Source organism: Lampris incognitus, chromosome 7, assembly GCF_029633865.1.
Source record: "Lampris incognitus isolate fLamInc1 chromosome 7, fLamInc1.hap2, whole genome shotgun sequence".
NCBI lineage: Eukaryota > Metazoa > Chordata > Actinopteri > Lampriformes > Lampridae > Lampris > Lampris incognitus.
Window position 1 is genome coordinate 49,894,238 of NC_079217.1, and position 25,060 is coordinate 49,919,297.

The 25,060-nt window shown below is 45.1% G+C and overlaps 1 protein-coding gene across 1 annotated transcript in view; it reads right to left on the bottom strand.

Moving 5' to 3' along the window:
• Positions 1 to 23,173, bottom strand: part of LOC130115264 (probable E3 ubiquitin-protein ligase HERC6) — a 34,932-nt gene extending 11,759 nt beyond the window's left edge. The window contains exons 1-17 of the mRNA XM_056282877.1: positions 22,905 to 23,173; positions 21,762 to 21,918; positions 19,336 to 19,412; positions 18,038 to 18,265; positions 17,580 to 17,671; positions 17,215 to 17,342; positions 16,817 to 16,971; positions 16,378 to 16,433; positions 15,226 to 15,317; positions 15,046 to 15,105; positions 14,305 to 14,401; positions 13,959 to 14,139; positions 11,449 to 11,600; positions 9,181 to 9,303; positions 6,848 to 6,946; positions 6,260 to 6,439; positions 5,678 to 5,818 (exon numbers count right to left, since the gene is read on the bottom strand). Coding sequence (XP_056138852.1) covers positions 5,678 to 5,818; positions 6,260 to 6,439; positions 6,848 to 6,946; positions 9,181 to 9,303; positions 11,449 to 11,600; positions 13,959 to 14,139; positions 14,305 to 14,401; positions 15,046 to 15,105; positions 15,226 to 15,317; positions 16,378 to 16,433; positions 16,817 to 16,971; positions 17,215 to 17,342; positions 17,580 to 17,671; positions 18,038 to 18,265; positions 19,336 to 19,412; positions 21,762 to 21,918; positions 22,905 to 23,118 — 2,232 coding nt within the window. The 5' untranslated portion in view covers positions 23,119 to 23,173. The remainder of the gene's footprint in view (positions 1 to 5,677; positions 5,819 to 6,259; positions 6,440 to 6,847; positions 6,947 to 9,180; positions 9,304 to 11,448; positions 11,601 to 13,958; positions 14,140 to 14,304; positions 14,402 to 15,045; positions 15,106 to 15,225; positions 15,318 to 16,377; positions 16,434 to 16,816; positions 16,972 to 17,214; positions 17,343 to 17,579; positions 17,672 to 18,037; positions 18,266 to 19,335; positions 19,413 to 21,761; positions 21,919 to 22,904) is intronic.
• Between the last annotated feature and the right edge of the window lie 1,887 nt (positions 23,174 to 25,060).

Sequence of the window (25,060 nt, forward strand, 5' to 3'; positions counted from 1 at the left end):
TACTTATCCATGCACGTTACACTACTCCCCTCCTTCGGGATAGGGCGTCCCCGGTCGGACCGTCACAGCCGGGGATCCGAACCCATGGCTCCCGCATCACGGACAACAACGTTAACCAGTCGACTAAAGGGTCCAACCCGTTAGCCAAGGGCTAACGTGTCTACTTATTTGTGTACGTTACACTAGGGACCGCCACAGCCGGGATGCGTAGTGTGGGCTAACGTGTCTACTTATTCGTGTCTACTTTAGTCGACTGGTTAACGTGGTCGCCCGCGGTGCGGAATACACGAGTTCGGGTCCCGGCTGTGACAGTCCAGCCGGGCTGCCCCCCGAATTCGCTACATTGCTGTCAGAAGTGGGATGCGCGCGGACGCGCTTCCCGAAGGAGAGTGAGAGGGAGGTAGTGTAACGTGCATGGATAAGTAGACACGTTAGCCCTTGGCTAACAGATCGGACCATTTAGTCGAGTGGTTAGCGTTGTCAGCCGCGGTGCGGGAAATACGGGTTCGCGTCCCGGCTGTGGCGGTTCCCCAGCTACCTTCCTCATTCACCACATTGGTGTCAGAAGTGGGATGTGCGCGGACGCGCTCCCCGAAGGAGGGGGGTAAAGTAACGTGCATGGAAAAATAGACACGTTAGCCCTTGGCTAACTGGTCGGACCCTTTAACGGAGCGGTTAACGTCGTCGCTTGCAGTGCGGAAGATACGAGTTCGCGTCCTGGCTGTGGCAGTTCCTGTGGTTGCCCCCCTGAATTCGCTTCAGTATTACAAGTTGTTAAAATACTAATTTTGGTGTCAGTTAGTTTCATAACAGACATACTAACATATGTAATGCATTAATATCTCAGTTGGGTATTTATTTATCTTGACAGAATAGAGTTTAAAAACCGCGGCGGTCAAAATGACCGCCCACGGTCGTTCTGGTAGTTTTTGAAGTTCCAGTTGTTGTTTGGGACTGTTTCAATATTTTATTTTCAGTTAAAAAAATTTTACATTTCGCGTTTTATAGGCCTTGTTATGTTTGGTAGATTAGCAATATGTGTTTTTCGTTTTGTTTTTCAAGTAATATTTTCACTTTTTCAACTTAGCTAGTTTGACCATGTCTCTCTGAAGTTTAAATTGTTTAAAAATCGTATTATAGTTGTTAAAATGTTAATTTTGGTGCCAGTTAGTTTCATAACAGACATACTAACATATGTAATGCATTAATATCTCAATAGGGTATTTATCTTGACAGTATATGGAGTTTAAAAACCGGCGGTCCTTTTGACCGCCCATGGTCGTTTTAGGTAGGAGTGAAATCCCGGTCGTTCTAGTGCTCATACGTCTTCGTCACCTCCACTCATTGTATCCTCACCATTCCACTCCTCCCTCTCATTCATGCATATGCATTCCGTATATGTGTGTGTATACATATATATATATATACATATATATATATATATATATATATATATATATATATATAATGTGTGTGCTATATGACAATACACAGCAAGTATATCAGAACATCTACACGTCATCACTGGTTGTGTTCTCAACAAAATGTCTCATTAGAGTCGAGCGTCCCATATGAATATGGTGCAGCAGAACTGCACCCAGGCCATTCATTGTGTTCCAACATTTTCAAGGCAGCACAAAATTAACACAAAGAACACGTACGTGTGTAGTTAACAAGGGTGGACGACAGACACGACAGTAACACCAGTGATGTGCAGTACTATGCAAACTCACCACGGTTCATGTGATGTGAAATGTGTGTGAAACCCAATCAGCAATGTTGAAAAAATAAACAATTACACCAACAATCGCTAGTTTGGACTCGAGTTATTGGCCCAAGTGTGAAAAGAACGTCAGTGTCCCATTCAGGGGTGTACCTCACAACACCAGTATTGCAGTGGCTCGGAGGAGTAGTTCTCTCATCTCTTGCTTGGGCAGTAAATTCATTTATGTCTACAACACTGATTGGCCCACCACATGAATAGTGTTTGCAAATTAGTGTTGTTGTTTGCTTTTTTTCTTCCCCCCTTTTTTTTCTCCACAGTTGTATCCGGCCAATTACTCCACTCTTCCGAGCCGTCGGAAGAGTAGGGCTGATCCAGGGAGGGCTGCAGACTATCACATGCCTCCTCCGATACATGTGGAGTCGCCAGCCGCTTCTTTTCACCTGACAGTGAGGAGTTTTACCAGGGGATTTAGCTCGTGGGAGGACCATGCTATGGCCCCATTTCCCCCTCCCCCCTGAACAGACGCCCCGACCGAACAGAGGAGGCGCTAGTGCAGCGACCAGGACAGCGACGTGTATTGACTAATCTGGCGAAGTACCGGAAGTTAACAAGTCGCCATTACTGCGGTGGCGCTTCCCTACAATATGCGCGCATTTGAATGCAAACTGTGCTAAGAAGTGTACAGTTTTCTACTTTTATCTTTTTAACATTATTCAACGTTACATTTGACAATGATGTCTAGGAAGTCAGGAAGAAGCTGTGCAGTTCTCGGCTGCTCCAACAGTAGTGGCAAACTTAAAGTTCAGAAAAAGACTGAATGTGAAATACACAAGCCTTTACTTCATGAAGATTGCCCCTGTCTGAGACCATACAGTTTACATAGATTCCCTGGCCGTGCAGAGGACCAAGATATTCACCAGAAGTGGATTAAGAATACCAACAGAAAGGACTGTGTTCCCAGTAAAAACAGCACGGTAGGTTTTGGTTAACAGTCGACAATCTATATTCATCTCACAATGACTAACGTTAGCATGCAGCTGCCTAGCCTAACATGGTGAAACACGTCTTTAAGCTAACACTGCTTAGCTTACGTTAAGTTAGCTAACGTTAGTGGGCTGCGGTGGTCGCACCTAATAAATTAACCCAACCAGCTAACTGGCGTTATCGTGAAAATATCTAACGTTAACTGGCAGCCCTATGTTTAATAGTGGAAGTGATTTTTGTAACCATGGAAAACTTGACAGTCAATAAGTCTAGCTACATTTTATGTCAAAGTTTGTCATCAATTAACGTTAGCTGAAATAATTTAGAAAATCAACAATCTTTGCAAAAACGTAAATTTCTTCACTCAAAGGGTTGTTTTTCCATCTGATATTGCTGTGTGATATCAATAAGATTTGGGTAGCATATTTAAGGGTGGGTTTTAAGTTGATTTTGATTGGCGCAAAGCAATTTCTATGACATGAAATGCAGAGTAATGTAATGGACAATATTTCAATTTCTCTCTATTTGGCTATTGACATAACCGATGTCTAACTAATATGCACAATTTGAATGATGTTAAGATCGCCATCCATAAGGTACCTTCATCAGTAACTGGGGGCCACTGTCTAACGTCGTCAATCCAACTACCCATGCTGCTGTAACTGCTGTCACTTAGCAGGCAGTAGCAAACGTTGCTCCTTGCCACCGCAGTAATGGCGGCGTCGCTAGACGGCGGAACACACAAATTGGTCGGCAGATTAGTCTCTAGAGTCTGGCCATCCTTTGATCTTTGCAACACGCGCTGTGATTGGCTGAACCTGTCACGTGCTTGACGGGCGCCATGTTGCCTACAAACGTCTGGCTCTGTCGTTATGACATTTCAGTGATTTTCCTGCGTTTTCGGCCCATTTCTCGCCGATTTGTAGCAGTTGAAGGAGAAATGGTGTGTTGTGCGGCTTGGGGCTGTTCGGTTCTGCCGGGACACACACGTATGATGCATCGATTTCCGCAGGATGCGCAAAGGAGAGCAGTTTGGACCGTGAAGATTCGCAGGCTGGGCTGGTCCCCCTCAGCTTATTCCTACTTGTGCTCGGTGAGTTCATTTCAGTGTTTACGATTTTTCAATAAACTAACTTCCCTAGAGCAACCCGAGAGTCGATAAGGTATTGATGTGTGGAAATCAGTTGTCTTGCACATCCAAGCCATATATAATCGCAGAAATCAGGCAAATGTAAAGTGTCAGTGTCATATGGGATGGATTGAGTGACAGGCCTGAGCCGAGGCAGTGTGTGGTAGTGTTGAGATAAACTAGAGAAGAGCCCCGATACAGAACTGACGCTGCACTGGCTAAACCTCCAAACAGGTAGGCCTGATATTGCTCAAGTGTCCCTGATATTATTGCTCATTATCATTCACTAGTAGCCTGCTGAAAGCTGCAAAATATGTAATACTGGTACTGATCACCAGTTTACCCACCACACCAGTAGTGTAGTGGATAAAAACTAAAGTGTCTAGAGTAAATTCTTTGGGTTGAAATCTACATGTACGCAGCAGAGGCCCCTGCTCAGCGCCTGCGACTGTGCTATGACCGCTGGTGGGTTTCTTCCTGATCTCATCACCTTCATCATGGACTGAAAAAGTGAAACACATTACTACCATAGCCTCTGCTCCTGATCTGGTGTTAAACCACCTACTCCGACTACTGGTACGCAATGATAAAAACATTTCTGGTTCTCTGAAACTGGGATTGAAATGATGGAAAATCCATAATTTCTGGAACCCTAAGTGTACTGGTACTGAATGATGTAAAATACATAAAGTGCCTCTCAAAATTATTTACGCAGTGGTGTGGCCTTAAAGGGGCAAACCCCTTTCTCAATAGCTTCAATATGTTGTCTAAAATGTTAATCTAATAAATTCTTGTTTCCTCTAAGTTGGGGTCAAAGTCTAGTAATAGAATTTGGAAGTAAAAGCATGGCGATGAGGGTTATGGTGAAGAAACTGAATTAGTGAAGAACCTAGGCTAGCACCTACCGAAAAGGCAATGTCGCCTACTTTCGCAGTGGGAGGTTTCCATAGTTTTCATGTATGTAGAATTGTGATGCTTAGCTGACAGTGAACGCCAGTCGGCGCTATTATTTCCTGGCTGTTTATTCAGTTACATTGTTGCAGACCAAAGCGCACAATGATCATTCACATTTTATATACCTTTGGCCATACAAGTTGTAAGCAGGACCGTTGTGATGGAAGTTATTTTGTGTCATGTTTTAAAAATGTACTTTAACGGGAGTCGATTATTAAGGGAGATTTTTGAAGGTACATTAGTGAAATTGGGACTTGGAAAAATCCATTATACCGAGAGGTACATTTTATCCATTATCATCCATTGCCTTGTTTTATGCAGCTTTATCTGTGTAAAATTGTGTGACACACTAACCAGAGTTGGCGGAAGGCCAAATTTAGTCGGTAGAAATGTGTCTTTTATAAGGACAACTTGCCCTTTGTGTACCATTGCGAGGATATTGCTTATGAGTTACCGTTACGAGTCATTTTTTTGTTTTTATCATCAGAGTAATGAAAACACAATACGTTACGTTATGCCTAATAGGCCTACCTAAGGGAACGTCCATAATCATCAATATTTTTTAAAGCGTACTTGTGTAAACCATAGTTTTAGAGGAGTTGGGACACCCTACACCTGCCATATTATTATTATACGTGGCGCCCGTGTAGCCAGTTGGCCAGATTCTCTCTATACACGGCGCTGGACCAGGACACATACCCACATCCGGCTTCCCACCCGCAGACACGGCCAACTGTGTCTGTAGGGACGCCCGACCAAGCCGGAGGTGACACGGGGATTCAAACTGGCGATCCCTGTGTTGGTAGGCAACGGAATAGACCGCTACGCCACCCGGACTTTTTTTTTATATTGTTATTATTATTATTACTCCCCCTTGAGCTTACCCTCGCAGGAAACCAGGCTACAGTCTTGCTCTCGTTGTACATGAGCGTCCCTGACTCAGGACAAGTCAACACTTTAAACACATCGACGAAGAAGTCCATTTTGTTGCGAAGAGTCAGCTCCAGATTATCCCTGAAGTAAACCTAGTGGAGATAGATTGATGCTTTTGTTAAGGGGCAGCATGGTGGCTTTGCACTTGAAAAGGCTAACCAACATCCACAAAGCTAAACTGTGCTTCAGTAAAACACGGGTAACCACTGTTCTGTGGCCCACTCCGATGACCCTGTACAAAGAAGCACTCTAAAAGGGAAATTCCCCTATTGGGGTTATTTAACTTTGACATGAGATTAATTCAAGACTATTTCCAATTGGTACAGTGGTTTCCGTTTGACACGATGGCAAAACATCAGTTTCAATCAGTTTCCGCGAATTAATTTTACTAACGAATGTCTGACGCCATTATCTCACAGGAAGACTGTGTTTTACTGCCCAAGCTGCAGCAGACTAGCTAAAAACACATTATGAAATGCAAAATAGCTGGCGAACAAACTGCTCAATCTCCTCAAAGTTTAGAGAAAACTTACTTGGAGTTCTTTCTGGAAGCAGCTGTGGTCAGCTGCATCCAGTTGCCTGAAGGTGTCCTCCACAATGCAAGGCTGCCTCAGGTACAAGTTGAAGACGGGGATATTAGTAGGGGAGGATAAGGTCTCCGCTGTCACCGTTTGATCAAAACTCATGAACTGTCTTGAAACATGGTGGGATGCCTGTAATTATAAAGTATTAACAGCCTTTGACACATGTAATTGAATTTCTATTCTATTTAATTCTACGTCAATTCTATTAAAAATGCATGGTTGTATTTCTCACAAACAGGAATCTAATTCTGCATTTAAAAAAAAAAAAATTAGGCAATGTTCACAGGCAGTAAATCCGATGGTTAATTAATGTCTAATGATGGAACTAATAAGCTACATCTGTTAAGTTAATCAGTTCTGCCAATACATTTCAACAAATTACATTTTGATATTTTTTGCTACATTGTCTACCCTCATATTTAGAAACTGCTGGTATACAATTAACCTTACAGAATAGCCATAGCCAAAAGCCATGCAGTACATCTAGACATTCAGAAATAGGTATCTGAGAAACATTTGTTGAAAATATTAAGATACCTGTGAGACGGCTGAAAGGACGTTAAAGACTGCCACCTTGTAAAAGAGATTGAACACGAAAGGGAAGCGGCAAAAGATAGCTGGTGTTTGGTCTTCGTCCTTTAAGGAAAAATGTCATTATGCTTTAAAAAATCACATTGACTGTTCATTATGAATAAATAATACTACTAACTTATTTAATGAATAAGTTACTTTTTTTTAGTGTTCAATTATTTCTGATGATGCTAAAACAACTTTCCCCTAAACCAGGAATCAGAGGACTGACACCTAAAATTCACTGTGAATCTTTAATTCATAAATGGCAGAAGGGTTGTGTGAAGGCAAGGATTGTCTGAATTTTTGTAACCAACTCAGATTTATTCTGCATCACAATTCCACAAAGAAAAAGAAAAAAATCGACCATTTGAATTTTTAGTCGGATCTTTTTTTCTTTTGTCTTTTTTGTTGATTTTTTTTCCCCCTTTTCCTCCCTAATTGTACTTGGCCAATTACCCCACTCTTCCGAGCCGTCCTGGCCGCTGCTCCACCCCCTCTGCCGATCCAGGGAGGGCTGCAGACTACCACATGCCTCCTCCGATGCATGTGGAGTCGCCAGAGGCTTCTTTTCACCTGACAGTGAGGAGTTTCACCAGGGGGACGTAGCATGTGGGAGGATCACGTTAAGTACAAGTTCTTTTGTTTCTGGCTTTGAGTATTAGCTAATTAGTAAAGGCAACTTTGGATCTAGGGTCCAGTGTAAAATGTAGGCTCCCCTGTGATGCCCTACCATGATGTGGAGAAAAAGCGGCACATAAAAAGGTAACATGGCATACGGTGTACACTGAGTTGCCAGTTTATTATTAGGTACACCCACCACCGTCACAAAAATGGTGCATGTCATATGTCATGTGACTGTGGTGTGGTATGAAACCAGGCAGAGCAGCATTTCTACCATCAGTCAGTGTTCAGTTGAGCATTAGAATGGGCAAATGGGCTTCGTCACTTTGAATGTGGCATGATAGTTGGCACTAGGCGTGCAGGTTCAAGCATGTCCTCCTGGGCTTTTCACACACCATTTCAAGGGTTTAGCAAAAATGGTGAGAAAAGCAAAGGAGAATGATGAGAATTATGCAAGCGAACAGACGGGTCACAACCAGCGAAATCACATCTGAATTCAACATTGATGTGTAGAATGTCATCTCAGAATGCATCACTTATTGGGTTTTGTTAAGAATGGGCTTCAACAGCTGAGAACCATGTTGGGTGCCAATGTAGTGAGTGAAGAACAAAAAAGCACATCTCCAGCAGACAGCAAGTATCAAAACTGGACCGTTGAGGAGTGGAATAAAGTTGCCTGGTTGGATGAATCCAGGTCCCTCTTGGACCATGTTGATGGAAGGATCAGAATTTGGTGCAAGCAGCATGAGTCTATGTGGCATTCCTATTCGGCGACCACACGCCAGTGGATGTAGTGGGATGGCGTCAGGAATGTTTTCCTGGCACACATTATGGCATCTTATAAAAAGTGAAAAACGAACAAGACAGCATGCCTGAACATTATTGCTGACCAAGTTCCTCACTTCATGGCTAGAGTTTATTCACACTTGGATGGACACTTCCAACATGACACGCACCATGTCACATGGCATGTAAAGTCACTGAATGGTTTCAGGAGCAAGACAGCAAGTTTTCATTGTTTTAGTGGCCTTTGGAGTCCCTGGATTTCAACCCTATGGAGCATCTTTGGGATGAGGTAGAAAAAGCTATTTGCAGCAAGACTGTACAGCTGTCCAATTTGCGGCAGCTGCAAAAGGCAATCATTTCCACATGGTACAACATTCCTGCACAACATATCCAGCATCATCTGGAATCCATGCCAAGACAAATTCATGCTGTTCTGAAGGCCAAAGGAGGCGCGACACGCTACTAGATAGGTGTACCTAATAAACTGGAAACTCAGTGTATTATATGCAAGGCCGAATCGCCCCAACTCTTCCATTCTGCTGCTTAACAAAGACTATGTCTGACATGCCTTGCAAGTTGCAGCTTTAACATACGCAGCAAAGTTGGGAATACCGCGACGCACCTGCTCAGCCATCACCCGAAGACAGCTTACTGTGTATTCTTTAAGCACTTGGGCCTGCCCACTGCGAGGTTCACAGGGTATTGGATATACGTCCAAAAGTGATTTTAGCTTCTTTTTACAAATGCAAAATTTTAACAATATGTTTAAGAAAAAAAAACATTCCCATACAAGGAATATGATTAACAATTTTAGTTGGAATTCAAAATTAGAGACATTCTTATGACGAAACAAAAAACTTGATTACCTATCAGTAAATAATTGCTTTTACCTCAATTTTTGCATAATCCAGCCAATGCCGAACAACTTGAGATGGCTGTAGCATATTAACAAGTTCTTCCACGTGAAAGACACTCACTGGAACCTTCTGGGACTCTCGGGCTTTGTTGTTTGCCTAAAAACCATACAAATAATGTCTTCATTAGAAATGTTGAAGAAGAAACGTGTACTCTTGGAACTCTTGTACTTGCTCATTCAACAGCCATTTGGAATTTTACCATCATTCAGAAGAATCATCAGTGGTGCTTATAACCGTTTCTATAATGAGTTGAACTATTAACCATCACAAAACTCATGTAAAACGAGGCTGTTGTTGTCGTATGTTGTTTTTCAAGTCTTGCCATAGTTTAGTGAAGCTAGCTTTCGTTACGGAAACATGTATTTTTCTTTCTTCTTTCAGCTTTTTCCCTGTTTTTCAGGGGTCACCACAGCAGATTTTACAGTTTCCATCAGGACCCTGTGAGGGCACAGCACCAATGCTGACCGTTGTTCGATCCGGTATGGTCTTGTCAATCTGCATATTGATTTGGCAAAATTTTACGTCGGATGCCCTTCCTGACACAACCACTAACCCTATGGACGGGGGCACAGGTAAAGCGCTGGATGCCATCCCAGTATTCATGGACTTGCGCCCATGCCTGTCGCCATATTACGGAAACATGTATATAGTGCTTAAAATGTGCTGTAGTATTCTATCTCTTTAAAAGCTGGGGTAGACAACTTTGGAGACGTGACCTATTTTGCCGGAACACCTGCAAAAAAAAATCCAGTCCCCTCTTTGCCCCACTTCCTCCATCCTTCCTTCCCATGACCGCTTGCTCCAGGTATGGCTGTTTGCCCATTGGAACTGAAAAAACGTATTTCTTCATTGACAATCTATGTGTGTAAAAACATTTAAGCGAAATTCTTAGTAACACCCATATTGTTCTTGTGAAAGACCGTTTTACTTATAGGTGAAGCATTTGCAAATATCGCTAAGTTCAAAATGTAGCGAATTTGGGGGGCAGCGGGTAACTGCTGCAGCCGGGACGCAAACCCGGGTCTCCCGCACCACGGGCGACTTCGTTAACCAGTCGACTAAAGGGTCTGACCCGTTAGCCAAGGGCTAGCAAGTCTAGTCATTCGTGATCATTACACTACCCCCTCCTTCGGGAAGCGTGTCCCCGCGCTTCAGCATACCAGCTCCCTCACACCTCTGGACGCACACACCTCCGATGTCCTCACGGTCTGACATCCTCCCCCCCCCCCTTTTTCTCCCCAATTGCATCCGGCCAATGACCCCACTCTTCTGAGCCTTCCCGGTCGCTGCTCCACCCCCTGTGCTGATCCAGGGAGGGCTGCAGACTACCACATGCCTCCTCCAATACATGTGGCATCGCCAGCCGCTTCTTTTCACCCAACAGTGAGGAGTTTCGCCAGGGGGACATAGGGAGGACGGACGACAGAATAGACCGCTACGCTACCAGGACGCCCCACACCATCCCACTTCTGACACCAGTGTAACAAATTCAGGGGACAGCCGGGAACCGCCGCAGCCGGGATGTGAACCCTGCACTAACCAGTCAACTAAAGGGTCCGGACCCGTTAACCAACGGGCTAGCGAGTCTAGTCATTCGTGATCATTTCAATATCTATATATAACCGGAGAACCTCATAGTCACAGCAGCGGCCTGTGCAAACAAACCATGAAAACACTGGGCTGACGTTACCCTGTGGCTAACACTACTCACCTCGATTTTACAACTTCCTCCTCCACATCCTCCCGTGGCCTACCATGTACATCTATATACACAAGGTTTAGGCAGCCGCTCGTCCCCATCAATCTGAATGCACACTGCGATACGAGCTTGGCAATGTTCTGTTATACTTGATGTTTGTTGCCGCAATCGTCTAAATTGCATGCTGGGATCATGAAGGTTTCATCAGATCTACTTTGGATTTTCATTCTAAAGCATAATGAAGTCATAAGGGGGGGGCACAATCCTGGAGAAAATATGCCCCCAAACTTTTTCAAAAAATAAAAAGTTACAAACTGAATCTTATAAACATCAAACTCGTTAACGAAGGGGGGGGGGGGGAAAAAAGACTTTTGGGTCTTTGGGGTTTGATTATGGATCTGAGTGCCAAGTAAGAGGTCCTGATCCCGCTGCCGTCAGGTTTCTTCGTGACTGGAATAACTTTGTTGTCATGACTAAAAGTTTGTCCCGTACCCCTAAAACATTTGAGAACCAATTTCTCATTAACAAGAACGAGTACTGACTTTGTAGAGTAGCTGGAGGACTTCAAGCAGGTATTTCACTCTACGGTTGTGGGTCAGCAAAAGGTGATTTCTCAGCATGAAGACCAGTGCCTTTTTGAACACCATGATGTGCTTCGTCATGATGGAGGGAGTCAGGGAAGACCACCAGCCTCCTACCGGGAAGGCACAAGACACGTACAGTCATATTCCAAAATTTGTTGAAAAAAAACCTCACATCTCCAAGTAGTAAGGTTTCCTCAAAACAACTTGATTTTAAACGTATGTGCATCTTACAACCATAAGATGGGTCCCAGTGGATTGGCAGTATACCAGGAATACGAAAATTACACAAAAGGTGACATTATCCTGAAAGCTGAAAGCATTTTTATGCAATTCCAGCAAAATTTTGGAGATCACATGTGCGCGCTATGCTATCTATTTTGACATGTTTGGCAACTTAAAACAGATCTGTCATATTGTAGAAAGTGGATGTGCACCAATATATATTTTTTTTGGCCGAATCGGCAAAATAATTCAATACTGAGATGGTTTTTTTTATCCATTTCAAAATATATAACATCATATATATTAAATACATTTCATATTGGGTTCCCACTTTTGGATGAAAATGAGAATACTTAACTACAGGGAATGGTGGGGGGATTAGCGCTGTTGGCCATTCGGTCCTTTCCAGAGGACATTGCTCCATAATATTTTTTTGTACACTCACCGGCCACTTTATTAGGCACACCTGTCCAACTGCTCGTTAACGCAAATTTCCAATCAGCCAATCACATGGCAGCAACTCACTGCATTTAGGCATGTAGACATGGTCAAGACGATCTGCTGCAGTTCAAACCGAGCATCAGAATGGGGAAGAAAGGTGATTTAAGTGACTTTGAACGTGGCATGGTTGTTGGTGCCAGACGGGCTGGTCTGAGTATTTCAGAAACTGCTGATCTACTGGGATTTTCACGCACAACCATCTCTAGGGTTTACAGAGAATGGTCCGAAAAAGAGAAAATATCCAGTGAGCGGCAGTTCTGTGGGCGAAAATGCCTTGTTGATGCCAGAGGTCAGAGGAGAATGGCCAGACTGGCTCGAGCTGATAGAAAGGCAACAGTAACTCAAATAACCACTCATTACAACCGAGGTATGCAGAAGAGCATCTCTGAACGCACAACACGTCGAACCTTGAGGCAGATGGGCTACAGCAGCAGAAGACCACACCGGGTGCCACTCCTGTCAGCTAAGAACAGGAAACTGAGGCTACAATTCGCACAGGCTCACCAAAATTGGACAATAGAAGATTGGAAAAACGTTGCCTGGTCTGATGAGTCTCGATTTCTGCTGCGACATTCGGATGGTAGGGTCAGAATTTGGCGTCAACAACATGAAAGCATGGATCCATCCTGCCTTGTATCAACGGTTCAGGCTGGTGGTGATGGTGTAATGGTGTGGGGGATATTTTCTTGGCACACTTTGGGCCCATTAGTACCAATTGAGCATCGTGTCAACGCCACAGCCTACCTGAGTATTGTTGCTGACCATGTCCATCCCTTTATGACCACAGTGTTCCCATCTTCTGATGGCTACTTCCAGCAGGATAACGCGCCATGTCATAAAGCTCGAATCATCTCAGACTGGTTTCTTGAACATGACAATGAGTTCACTGTACTCAAATGGCCTCCACAGTCACCAGATCTCAATCCAATAGAGCACCTTTGGGACGTGGTGGACCGGGAGATTCGCATCATGGATGTGCAGCCGACAAATCTGCAGCAACTGCGTGATGCTATCATGTCAATATGGACCAAACTCTCTGAGAAATGTTCCCAGTACCTTGTTGAATCTATGCCACGAAGGATTAAGGCAGTTCTGAAGCCAAAGGGGGTCCAACCCGGTACTAGCAAGGTGTACCTAATAAAGTGGCCAGTGAGTGTATATCTTAACACTGAAGCCGCCAACAGAGGCAAAATGTTGGGAGGGGGCCATGTGTGGTGATGTTGCTTTGTCATGTCTAGCATCTTGATCCAGGCGTGTTTCAGACTCTAAATTTTTTTTTAAAAAAGTGTGCCCCCTTTTTTCCCCTTTTTTCCCCTTTTTTCTCCCCCAAATTGTACCCGACCAATTACCCCACTCTTCCGAGCCATTCCAGTCGCTGCTCCACCTCCTCTGCCGATCCGGGGAGGGCTGCAGACTACCACATGCCTCCTCCGGTACACGTGGAGTCACCAGCCCCTTCTTTTCACCTGGCAGTGAGGAGTTTCACCAGGGGGATGTATAGCACGTGGGAGGATCATACTATTCCCTCCAGTCCCCCCCTGAACAGGTGCTCCGACCGACCAGAGGAGACGCCAATGCAGCGACCAGGACACATACTTACATCCGGACGCCCGACCAGACCGGAGGTAACACGGGGATTCGAACCGGCGATCCCCGTGTTGGCAGGCAACGGAATAGACCGCTACGCCACCCGGACACTCGTATTTAAACACCTCATGAACACTTATTTAAACTGAGTTAATTACTGAGTGTTTTCAAAGCGTTTTCATTCAGCCCCATGATGGTTATGGCCAGCGGCAGCACCACGTTCATGACGTTGTCGTCTTCTTGGAGAAGTGGGCAGGTTGGAAGAACCACAAAGACCTCTGGCGATTTCACAAAACGTATTGCGTCATAAAGACGTCCGATGAGGATAGTAAACGCCGTCTGCACACACACACAAACACAAAGACAACACAGCTTCATTTAAAACACGTGTGTTGCCATGTAATTATCGATACGTTTCCCGTGCAAAGGGTTTGAACCCAAAATGTTTAATGGACCCCTGATGTGCGTGACCTATTACGAGCAGTGACAGAAGTTGGTCTTAACTGTTGGGTTTAGCCAGGATATGTCCATAAGCTTGTCGAAAGTTTGGCTGGCGGCTTCAGTGTCAACCGTTAAGGCGCCTTTCGCTGGTGGACGCACACTGATGTGAAAGAGAAGCAAACCATACACGTTAACACAATATGAGCAGTGTAAAAACACCCACATGTGTGTGTGTGTGTGTATATATATATATATCTATATATATATATATCTATATATATATATCTATATATATATATATATATATATATGCGCTGCCCAATGACTGCTGGGATAGGCTCCAGCATCCCCGCGACCCTGAGAGCAGGATAAGCGTTATGGATAATGGATGGAATGGAGGATGGATATATATATATATATATATAACTAAAACTAGCCAGAAACCTGGTAAATACTGCTAAATTCTGCCTGCAGTAAAAAATGTACAGCAAGTACATCTACTTAACCACACATTATTCAATTAATTGTTTAGCCAGTTAATTAAATTATCAGCTGGCTAGGAATTACTTTCTATCCAATAACATCCAGCACAAAGACAGGCTTGAGAATCAAGCGGCCGCTGTGCAAGGTGCATGATAGACATCTGACGTTTTGATCCAATTATTGCGATAATTGGCTCAAATTAATTGGCAAATTCATTGTTATTTAATTTCATTAAATAATTAATTGTTAATTGATTTTTAAAAACTGGCAAAGTTTTGCCTGAAGTATACTAATGAAGAGCAGCCACCACAGAGGACATACCTGGCTTTTGTGAAACAAGCAACAAGGCTGGAGCTTGTCATGAACATCCAGGACATTTCCCTGTTGGATCAAACATTAGAAAGCACTGTGAATACTGCAACAATAGTTTGCAACTGATATTCTACTCATGGGGTGATTTACTGAAAACACAAAAAAAAAACTGGAATGATAAATATAAACCTCTGTGCTTCTTCGTTGCATTTATCTGCTGCCCGCCATTCCTGCAGCTTAGACTCATCCAACCGTCCGAACGTCTGCCCTCGCTCAAAATCCTGACATTGCAAAAAATAAATAAATAAATAAATAATATATATATAACTGTTAGACACCTAGCATAACACACACCTCGAGGTATAAATGTTAGACACCTAGAATAACACACAACTCAAGGCATATAACTATTAGACACCTAGCATAACACATATCTCCAGTTATATAACAAACTTTTAGAAACCTAGCATAACATAAATCTCAAGGTATATAACTGTTAGACACCTAGCATAACAAACACTCCAGCTTTAAATGTTAGACACCTAGCATAACAAACATCTCCAGGTATATAACTGTTAGACACCTAACATATCACACATCTCCTGGTATATAACTGTTAGACATATAGCATAGCATACATCTCCAGGTATATATATATATTAAACAGAAGTTCATATTGAAAATTAACTGACTTGGCCTCATCTAGTCCTGCTGTCGTGTTGTCACTGCTTTCTTTTTATCATTGCAGGCCAAGTAATAATGTCAGTTCAAGACTAGAACTTTGTCCGGCTTGGTCGGGCGTCCCTACAGACACAATTGGCCGTGTCTGCGGGTGGGAAGCCGGATGTGGCTATGTGTCCTGGTCACTGCACCAGCGCCTCCTCTGGTAGGTCGGGGCGCCTGTTCTTGGGGGAGGGGGAACGGGGGGGGGGGATAGCGTGACCCTCTCACGGCCACGCGCTACATATCCCTGGTGAAACTCCTCACTGTCAGGTGAAAAGAAGCGGCTGGCGACTCCACATGTATCGGAGGAGGCATGTGGTAGTCTGCAGCCCTCCCCGGATTGGCAGAGAGGGTGGAGCAGCAACCGGGACGGCTCAGAAGAGTGGGGTAATTGGCCAAGTGCAATTGGATAGAATAAGTGTGGGGGGGGGGGACTAGAACTTTACACATGCTGGCTATCAAAATAATTTATTATTAGCTGAATACAAAGTTCAATATGTACTTCAATTGACAGTCATCATATCGGACTTGTCTGAAAATTATCATTTTGACTGAAGGCATACGTGCAGTAGTAGTAGATCATCGCCAGGAATAAATTTGAAAAATAAAATAAAGTACCTCAGCAGGTGACGTGTAGGCGAAATCTGTATTCCATCCAGCTGCTATTCTCAAGTCTGGTGAAGAACAAAACAAAATTACAACAAACGAATACAAGTTGAACGAGTCTTCCGGGTGTCGTGTGACTGAACATTCCAGCGGAAGATGCGGTGAATTTTCCACCTTAAGTGTCTCATGCACAATAAAATAATAAAACGCGCTCACTACTGTTGTCAGGGTTACGTAAAACACCATCATACTCCCAATGGCAACCGTGCTAATGCTGTTGAAGGAGACTGCCAAAAGAAATGGGCGCGCTTATGTCACATATTCAGAAGACGATGAACGCGTCTCTGTGGTTATTAGTGGAATTTCTGGCAAATGTGGGGGAAACCAAACACCAGCTCCAAATGATCAACATCGTTTTATTGAAATAACGGACTACAATGTCCAGACGTACCCCCGGGTATGGCTTTTGTGCTGTCAGTGATCCAAGGAAGTTGCACCAAAGTAGGTAATAGGCTGTTCTCTGTAACTCCAGTCCCACATTGACCCTTATCACCACTGCCGAAAGCCCACAGCTGACCGGAGGACCCCAATACCAGGGTGTGGTGGCTGGAGGACCAAATATAGAAGCCAACCAGATAAGGTCTACGTATGACTCAGCTAACAAGATAATATTGGTATCTTACTTGTATCTCATTTAATGGACTCTTATTTAGGAATAGCCCTTATCCAGGTTATCGTGAATAGGTAGCAATTAATTACACAACTCGGTAACAATGTATGAGCAGGCTTATTCCAACAAGGAATGGACTATCGGTGAGTGTTCATGCCTGCTCCTGTTTATTTTATTACCTGCCACATGCTATCTGTGAGGCAAGTCCGTCAATACCGTCTACCAATCTGGGCATCTGTTCATCAGCAGTGGTGTTGTGGCCAAGCTGACCATGGCTTCCCTTTCCAAAGGTGAAGACTCTGCCGTCCTAGAGACCACCAAAACAAGAACTGTAATGCTGTGGCATAGACATCCCGTAACCGTAACTGAATCTTTAAGGTATTGCAAACGAAATACCTAAAATCCTCTGTAGACATACACTAAGGTTAATAATGCAGTAAATAATAGTCTGCTGCACCACCAAGAGCTGGTAAATTACACATTCATGTTCATCACATTGTTTTGCATTAACCTGGCGCGTTTGACAATGGCAAAAATGTAATACCTTTGTTAAAACGGCAGAGTGCGCTGCTCCACAGCTCATAGAGGAGACCCCCAGTGGTCCAAGGGCAGGTACGGCACAGATATTGAACCTGCCTGTATGATGTAACAGGAAATATGGAAAGGAAAGTGCAATCAAAAACATCCCATTTCGAAACTCTGGAGGACATTTTTCTTTTTCTCTTGTCTGCTCTTGCAGTCCAAGGTGTTTTAAGTACTCGGTGTAAATTCAAGATTCACTGCTTAGAGTGCCCGAAGGTCTGACCCCCACCAGAGGTTAAAATTCACCACCACACTTAATATGACACCCCTGACAGCCCCTCGTTTTTTCGAATCACCCCTCTGGTTGAACTCTAATTCCATATGGGAGGAAGTGATCCATCTCCAATTTCAAATTCTCTCTTCAGCAACCAGCAACAGCTTTTGCCTGTCTCAGTCCAACCCCAGATTAAGTCTCGGTACCCTTTTCATCCACCCTGTTGAGCCCCAGTTGGCCAAATTTGTTGGCCCCACAGCAGTAGACAAATCCGGGAAGTGTAAGGATCAAGGTGTGGGTCCCTCCAGCCGAAATCTGGGTCACCGCTACCCCCGTCAGGGAAAGCACCGCGGCAGGCATCGGCTGCACTGACACCTCCTTCCCAAGACCCAGCTGGCCATGGCTGTTCGAGCCCCAGGAGAAGACATCTCCCCCTGGGAAGAGAGAGCAAATGGCATCAATTCATGAATAAAACCTGAAAACCTATATTAGGTCAAACGTTGAAGGACGTAAAAGCTATGAGTCGGACAGCAGTTTAAGACGAACCAGGGAGCGTCCGGGTGGCGTAGCGGCCTATTCCGTTGCCTACCAACACGGGGATCTTCGGTTCGAATCCCCGTGCTACCTCCGGCTTGGTCAGGCGTTCCTACAGACACAATTGGCCGTGACCGAGTGTGGGAAGCCGAATGTGGGTATGTGTCCTTGTCGCCGCACTAGCGCCTCCTCTGGTTGGTTGGGGCCCCTGTTCGGGGGGGGGGGGTAACTTGGGGGAATAGCGTGATCCTCCCACGCGCTACGTTCCCCTGGTGAAACTCCTCACTGTCAGGTGAAATGAAGCGGCTGGCGACTCCACATGTATGGGCGGAGGCATGTGGTAGTCTGCAGCCCTCCCCGGATGGGCAGAGGGGGTGCAGCAGAGACCGGGACGGCTCGGAAGAGTGAGGTAGTTGACCGTATACAATTGGGGAGGGGAAAAAAGGGGGGGGGGTATTAAAAAAAAAGAAAAAAAGAGGACAGATAACAATACAGCTGATGAAATCTTTTCATGACACCTCTGACTGTGGTTTAACTCCGTTGTTAACTAATAAAAGCGCTTCAGCTGCTAATATCAAGAAAGTCGCTCTGCCTATAGACCCTTTCATGACCTTCGTCACGCATAGTATGCGCGCGCTTTTTGTCAGCAAAAGAGGCATCTTCTCCATCTCCAATCAATGCAGAGTGCACGTGGATTCTTGATCGATTGGTGTTTACATTTTTAAAATGTCCTCTTGTTGTGTTGTGGGTTGCCAGAACAGGTCTAGCAACACTAAAGGTGTTAATGTCTACCGCATTCCGTCGGGGGGAAAGACCGATGAAATAGACACTTTTATGACCTACGTCACGCACAGTATGCGCGCGCATTTTGGCAGCAAAACCACGTGATCACCGTTTACCGACTGTAAAAGGGCCAGAAAGGGCATATCAGCCCCAAGGGCAAATCGCATCAACGCGTGCGGTTTCTTACCCCGAGTCAGAGCCAAGGAATGCGAGTCCCCGCAAGCAACCTGGACCACCGGCACCTGCAGAGGTATATACACTGGACTGCATGGGAAGGAGGAAATCATGTATTTAGTAAAAAAAAAAAAAGACCACACAAGAAGGTTTAATCAATATTATTTATGTTAATGGTTTCCCTACGGTTGTCAATTTTGTGTATTCCGATATTTCTCTTTCATTTCTTTTTTACGCCCCTCATGTTCAGCTGTTGGCAATATTCTCTTCTTTTTAAAGGGGAAAATAATGAAGGAAAAAGAAGTTAAACTTTGGGCACCAGCCAGGCAAAAATATGGGCGCCCTAAAAGCATTAGCCCCTGTCTGTAACAACAATAAATAAATAAATAAAGCAAACGGAAATAAATACGACCCCTAATCAGAAAAAGTTGGGACGCCGGTATGTTAAATTAAAAATAAAACTGAAAAAGTGATTTGTAAACGACCTTTGACCTGTATTACACCGAAACAACACAACAGCACATGTCTGATGTTTCACCTCATGAATTTTATTGCTTTTTCCCCCCAGAATAAGCGCTTCAATTTTGATTCTTGCAACATATTTCAAAAAAAGTTGGGACTATAAAAGATTTACCACTTTGTATGCTGCCGTTCCTTTACTACACAACACTTTAAAAAAACCGTTTAGGGACTGAAGTGATGAAGCGTCTCAGGTGTAAGTTTGTCCTACAAACGAGGCTGAATGTGTGCAACAGTACGGGGTCTTTGGGGACAGGTCGGGACTGCAGCAGGCCAGTCCAGCACCGCACCCTCTTCCTCCTCAGCCATGCCTTTGTAATTCCTGTGTGCTGAATGTGGTTTTGCATTGTCTTGTGGAAATATGCACGGGCGCCCTTGGAAAAGATGTCGTCTTGAAGGCAGCATGTGTCTCTCCCAAATCTCGGCAGGGTGCCATCACAGAAATGTAAGTTACCCTTGCCAAGGACACTGACACAACTCCATACCATGACAGACCCTGGCTTTTGGACTTGTTGCTGGTAACAGTCTGGATGGTCCTTTCCTTCTTGGGTCCGGAGCACACGGCGTCCATTTCTTCCAACAAAAAAAGACCTCAAATACTGACTCGTCTGACCACGATACACGTTTCCATAGTCCATCCTAAATAACTCCTAGTCCAGAGAAGTGGACGAAGCTTCTGGGCACGGTTAACATAAGGCTTCCTTTTGGCACAGTAAAGATTTTACGGGCATTTGTGGATGAAACGACGTATTGTGCTTGACGAAGGTTTGCCAAAGTAATCCTGAACCCATGTGGTTGTATCGCTCATGGATGAATGACGATTCTTGACGCAGCGCCCCCTGGGGGATCGGAGAGCACGGTTATTCCGCTTATGCCCTTGCCCTTTACGCACTGTGACATTCCTCCAGATTCCTTGAATCTTTGGTATTATGCACCATACAGGGTGACATATTCAAATCCCTTCCTGTCTTTCTTTTGAGGAACATTTGTTTTTAAACATCTCAGTGATTTTCTCAGGCGGTGCAGTGGTTAGCGTGGTAGCCTCAAAGCAAGAGAGGGCCTGGGTTCGAGCCCCGGGGTAGTCCAACCCCAATCGTCCCAGGTCATCAGTGAAATCCCGAGCGTTAATTTAACTTCCTGAGTGTTAATTAACTCTGAGTGTGTACAAATGGAGCCTCCATTTGCACACACTCAGAGTCAAATTAACACTCAGGTTTTTCTCCCCGTGTCTGTGTGGGTTTCCTCCGGGTGCTCCGGTTTCCTCCCACAGTCTAAAGACGTGTAGGTCAGGTGAATCGGCCGTACTACAATTGTCCCTAGGTGTGTGTGTGCGAGTGTGAGTCAGCCCTGTGATGGTCTGGCGGCCTGTCCAGGGCATCCCCCCGCCTGCCGCCCAGTGACTGCTGGGATAGGCTCCGTGACCCTGAGAGCAGGATAAGCGGTTAGGAGGAGGGATGGATGGATAATTTTCTCACGCACTTGTTAGCAAACTGGTGATTTTCGGCCCATCTTTGCTCCTAAAGGACGAGGCCTTTCCTGGATGCTGCTTTGGCACCAAATCATGATTACAATCACCTGTTGACATGATCCGGTTCAAATCACATTACTTATTTGTTGCAGGTCATTACTACCTTTCCCCTGTCCCAACTTGTTTTGGACTGTGTCGCAGGCCTGAATGGCAGGAATGGGTGCATATTTCCAAATGAAATGAAGCTGACCAGACAAAACATGAAGCCTCTTGTGTTCGTACTGTCTTCAATTAAATAAATACAAGTCAAAGTAAATTTAGAAACTGCTTTTTTTTTCTAAATTTGCTTTTTCTATACCGTCCCAACTTCTTCCGAGTTGGTTTTGTAAATGGAAAATATTTGTCATCTTCAGTGGAATTTCCGTGTTAAAATATAATCTATGAGATCTTGCCTTGGCGTTTTACATTCCGATGGTTTTCCAGGGCCGAGGCCCAGCTGTCCCTCCGCTCCTGCCCCCCAGCAATACACATGTCCAGGGGCACGCAGAGCCAGGCAGTGGTCCTGACCACAGGCGATATCCAGCACCTCACTTAAAGCCGTCACACCATCTGAAAAAGACAAGCCAGACAAGGTAAGGCAAGGTTTCGTTTCTCCAAACATGACCTCATCTGACCGCCTCCACCCCCCCCCACCCCGCCCCGCCCAAAAAACAAGCAAAAAAAACGCGCGCCGTCATCACCATCCGAGCCGCGCGAGCGCACCTGACGCGCATGCTTGAGACACACGTGCTCACAGGCGGGCGGGACCGTCATCAGTGCAGCTTCAGTGAACTGGAACAACGAAACCGAAACCGAACTAGTTCACATCTAATAATAATAATAATAATAACAATAATAATAATAATAATAATAACTTTATTTATACAGCACTTTTCTAAAACAATGTTACAAAGGGCTTAACAAAGAAATAAAACCAGACAAGGCGAAAATAGGAGCAAGACCAAGTAAGTAACAGTAAAAATAAAAACGGTATAAAGAAATAAGAGCGAATATCAAACATTTGTAACTTTCCCCACATCAACGAGTCAGAAGGAGAGATCAGTTTAACAACCGACGGCTTGAAAGACAGACCAACCAGAAAGAAAAACACAGACAGACTTGGTTTCTCCAAAAATGTCGCCATTCCTCCAAACGTTGCGTCACCTGCCCCCCCCCCCCCCCAACGCGTATGCCGTCATCACCATCCGAGCCCGGCGAGCAATACAGATCAATAGAAATCCACCTGACGCGCATACTTGAGACACACGCGCGCGGGAGCGGGAGCGGGGCCGTCATCAGTACAGCTCCAGAGTACTGGAGCAACAGGAGAAACGAAACCGAAACCGAGTTTCACATCTCATGAATTAACTTTCGCCTCATCAACAGTCAGAAAGAGAGGGAGCAATTTATCAACAACGAAAGGCTTCTAGAAAGTCGACAGTGTCGTCTAGAATCTGATTCAGATGACTCTAATATGTCCAGCATGTCTGTTATGTTAAATGGCGAGACAAACGACTCCCCCCCCCCTCCCCTGTCAAATCTCATTCATCCCTCACCTGCTACCGTGGTCTCGTTTTCCTGCCGACCAAGTTGCCCCTTCGAGTTGCCCCCACTCGACAAAACGTCGCCGCTCTGGGTCAGCATTAACGCGTGTCGTTCCCCGCAGCATATTTTGACGATTCTTTCGTTGACACGCCACGGCACGGGGACCAAAGCCCGCCGTGGCCCGAACTGTCCACTCGCACCGTCTCCCCAGCAGAGCACCTGCATCTCTACTCCGTCTCCTGCTCCGACTGAAGACGGGGCTGGGTTGATGGAGTTTCAACACACGCACACGCCCCCCAAAAAAGTGCTGTCCCTCCCCAGATGGTCACATGGAAGATTAAAATGTACTCGAAATTTAAAAACTTGCCAGCAGGCTACAGCTCCATGGTTTCCCTTCTCCGCCCCGCCCCCCCGCCCCCCACCGGCCGTGAGAACGACACGCAAGAGGGCGGCCATTTACCGCTGTGTCCCGTCAGCTTAGCTGTCAGCTGTTTCCACCCTTGCGAAAATGTCCCAAAGGACTGAGGCAAACACAGTGGCGGGCGGCTGGTGGTGATATTGGGTGGAGGGGCTAACATGTGTATTGTACCGCTCTGACTGACGGCGGTTCTGCGCCGGGGGAGCTGATGGGACTGTTAGCCTTCATGTTGAAATTGCATTTTAATGATATTGTGTTCATGTTGTAGTTGTTGTGATGTTGTTTGTTTGGGGGTTCGACCCAGACTAAGTAGAACACCGTTTACTGACTGACTGACTGCAGGACCGTGACTCAAACTAATCTCGCCTGTTGTGACCTGGGGGGGGGGGGGTCATTGTGTCGTTAGTTCTCGCAGGTGTGTGAACAAAAGAGCATTCCAGGGGTTGTGCGATGTATGGGAGATCTCTGCCTTTCGACTCCTTCTTCCACGCCGGCTCGCCATGTTGGTACCAGGAGTGGGATTTGGCTGAAGAATGGAGAGGGAGATCCAGAGACTGGAGCAGGGCATTGGGCAGACCCGTTGGCGCTTGATGAACCTGGTGTGGCAAAAGACGGAGCCCGCCAGAGATGGAAGTTTTCCAGCCATGGCTCCAGTACAGTACCGCGACCCCACTGCACCCTTGAGGCCAGGAGGGACAACACAGGGGAACGCCTGTTGCCCGCCACCACCGGCAGCCCCCTAGCCTAGAGGCCAGGGGTCTCATTTATAAAACAGTGCGTAGGATCCTTACTAAAAGTGTACGTGCTCACAAAAGCCGAAAATGGCGTGCGCCAAAACAAAACATAAAAAATCGGACTTATAAAACCGTGCGTACATACGCATACCTGCAGGCCATCTCCCCATTATAAATCACAGTCCACCTGGAAATGTGCGCGCCTGTATCAGCCTCATATCCAGCCCTCTGCACGCCCACATTCAACCATGTATGTGTAACCAAGTATTACTGCTGAAATTATTCTACAGGGTCTGGGATCATAATAGTCATGAAATATACATAAAGCTTATTTCCTTACTTGTAGGCTGTGGGGTATTTAGTTCAAGTCAGACACAGACACAAGGTTTTATAACACAGTTATTATTAATAGAGATTAGATTTTTTGTTTGTCAATCAATTTGCATAAATCATAGGGTGAACAGTTACGTTCAGTGTAGGCCTAGTTCTAAATGAGATGGCCACTCATAAATACCTAGCTGCAGCAAAAGTCCAAAAAAAAATTGTTGGTTGTGCACAACATTCAAAATAATAACGCTGTGTGTCCCAAGAAGTGCCAGGCGCTAGTGCTTGGAGAGATCTTACTGAGAAATGTGTTCTGGGATGTCCCATCCGAGAAGGTGCAAGACGAATATGGACGTCCTCACGTTACGGCAGTCCCATGCACATTTCACGTCCCGTTCTCCAGCGCAGGTCACATCCACACATGCTATTTCACAAAATAATATTTCAGACAGGTGTTGGCTTGTGAAATCACAACACCGAAGTGCAGCAGACAGTATATTTCTCTCCAACAATCGCACTCAGCAAACCGTCTCCCATCAAAGGTTTTCTGAACGACAAGTGCGCACATGCACTGTCAGTGAGGCCTAGGGGGCGCCAACGTCAAAGAGATTTCCTTATATAGACTATGCATGAGTGCTGTCTAGTAATTGTCTGCAATGTTTGTGTGTATCTTTGTATAGTGGTGACACAT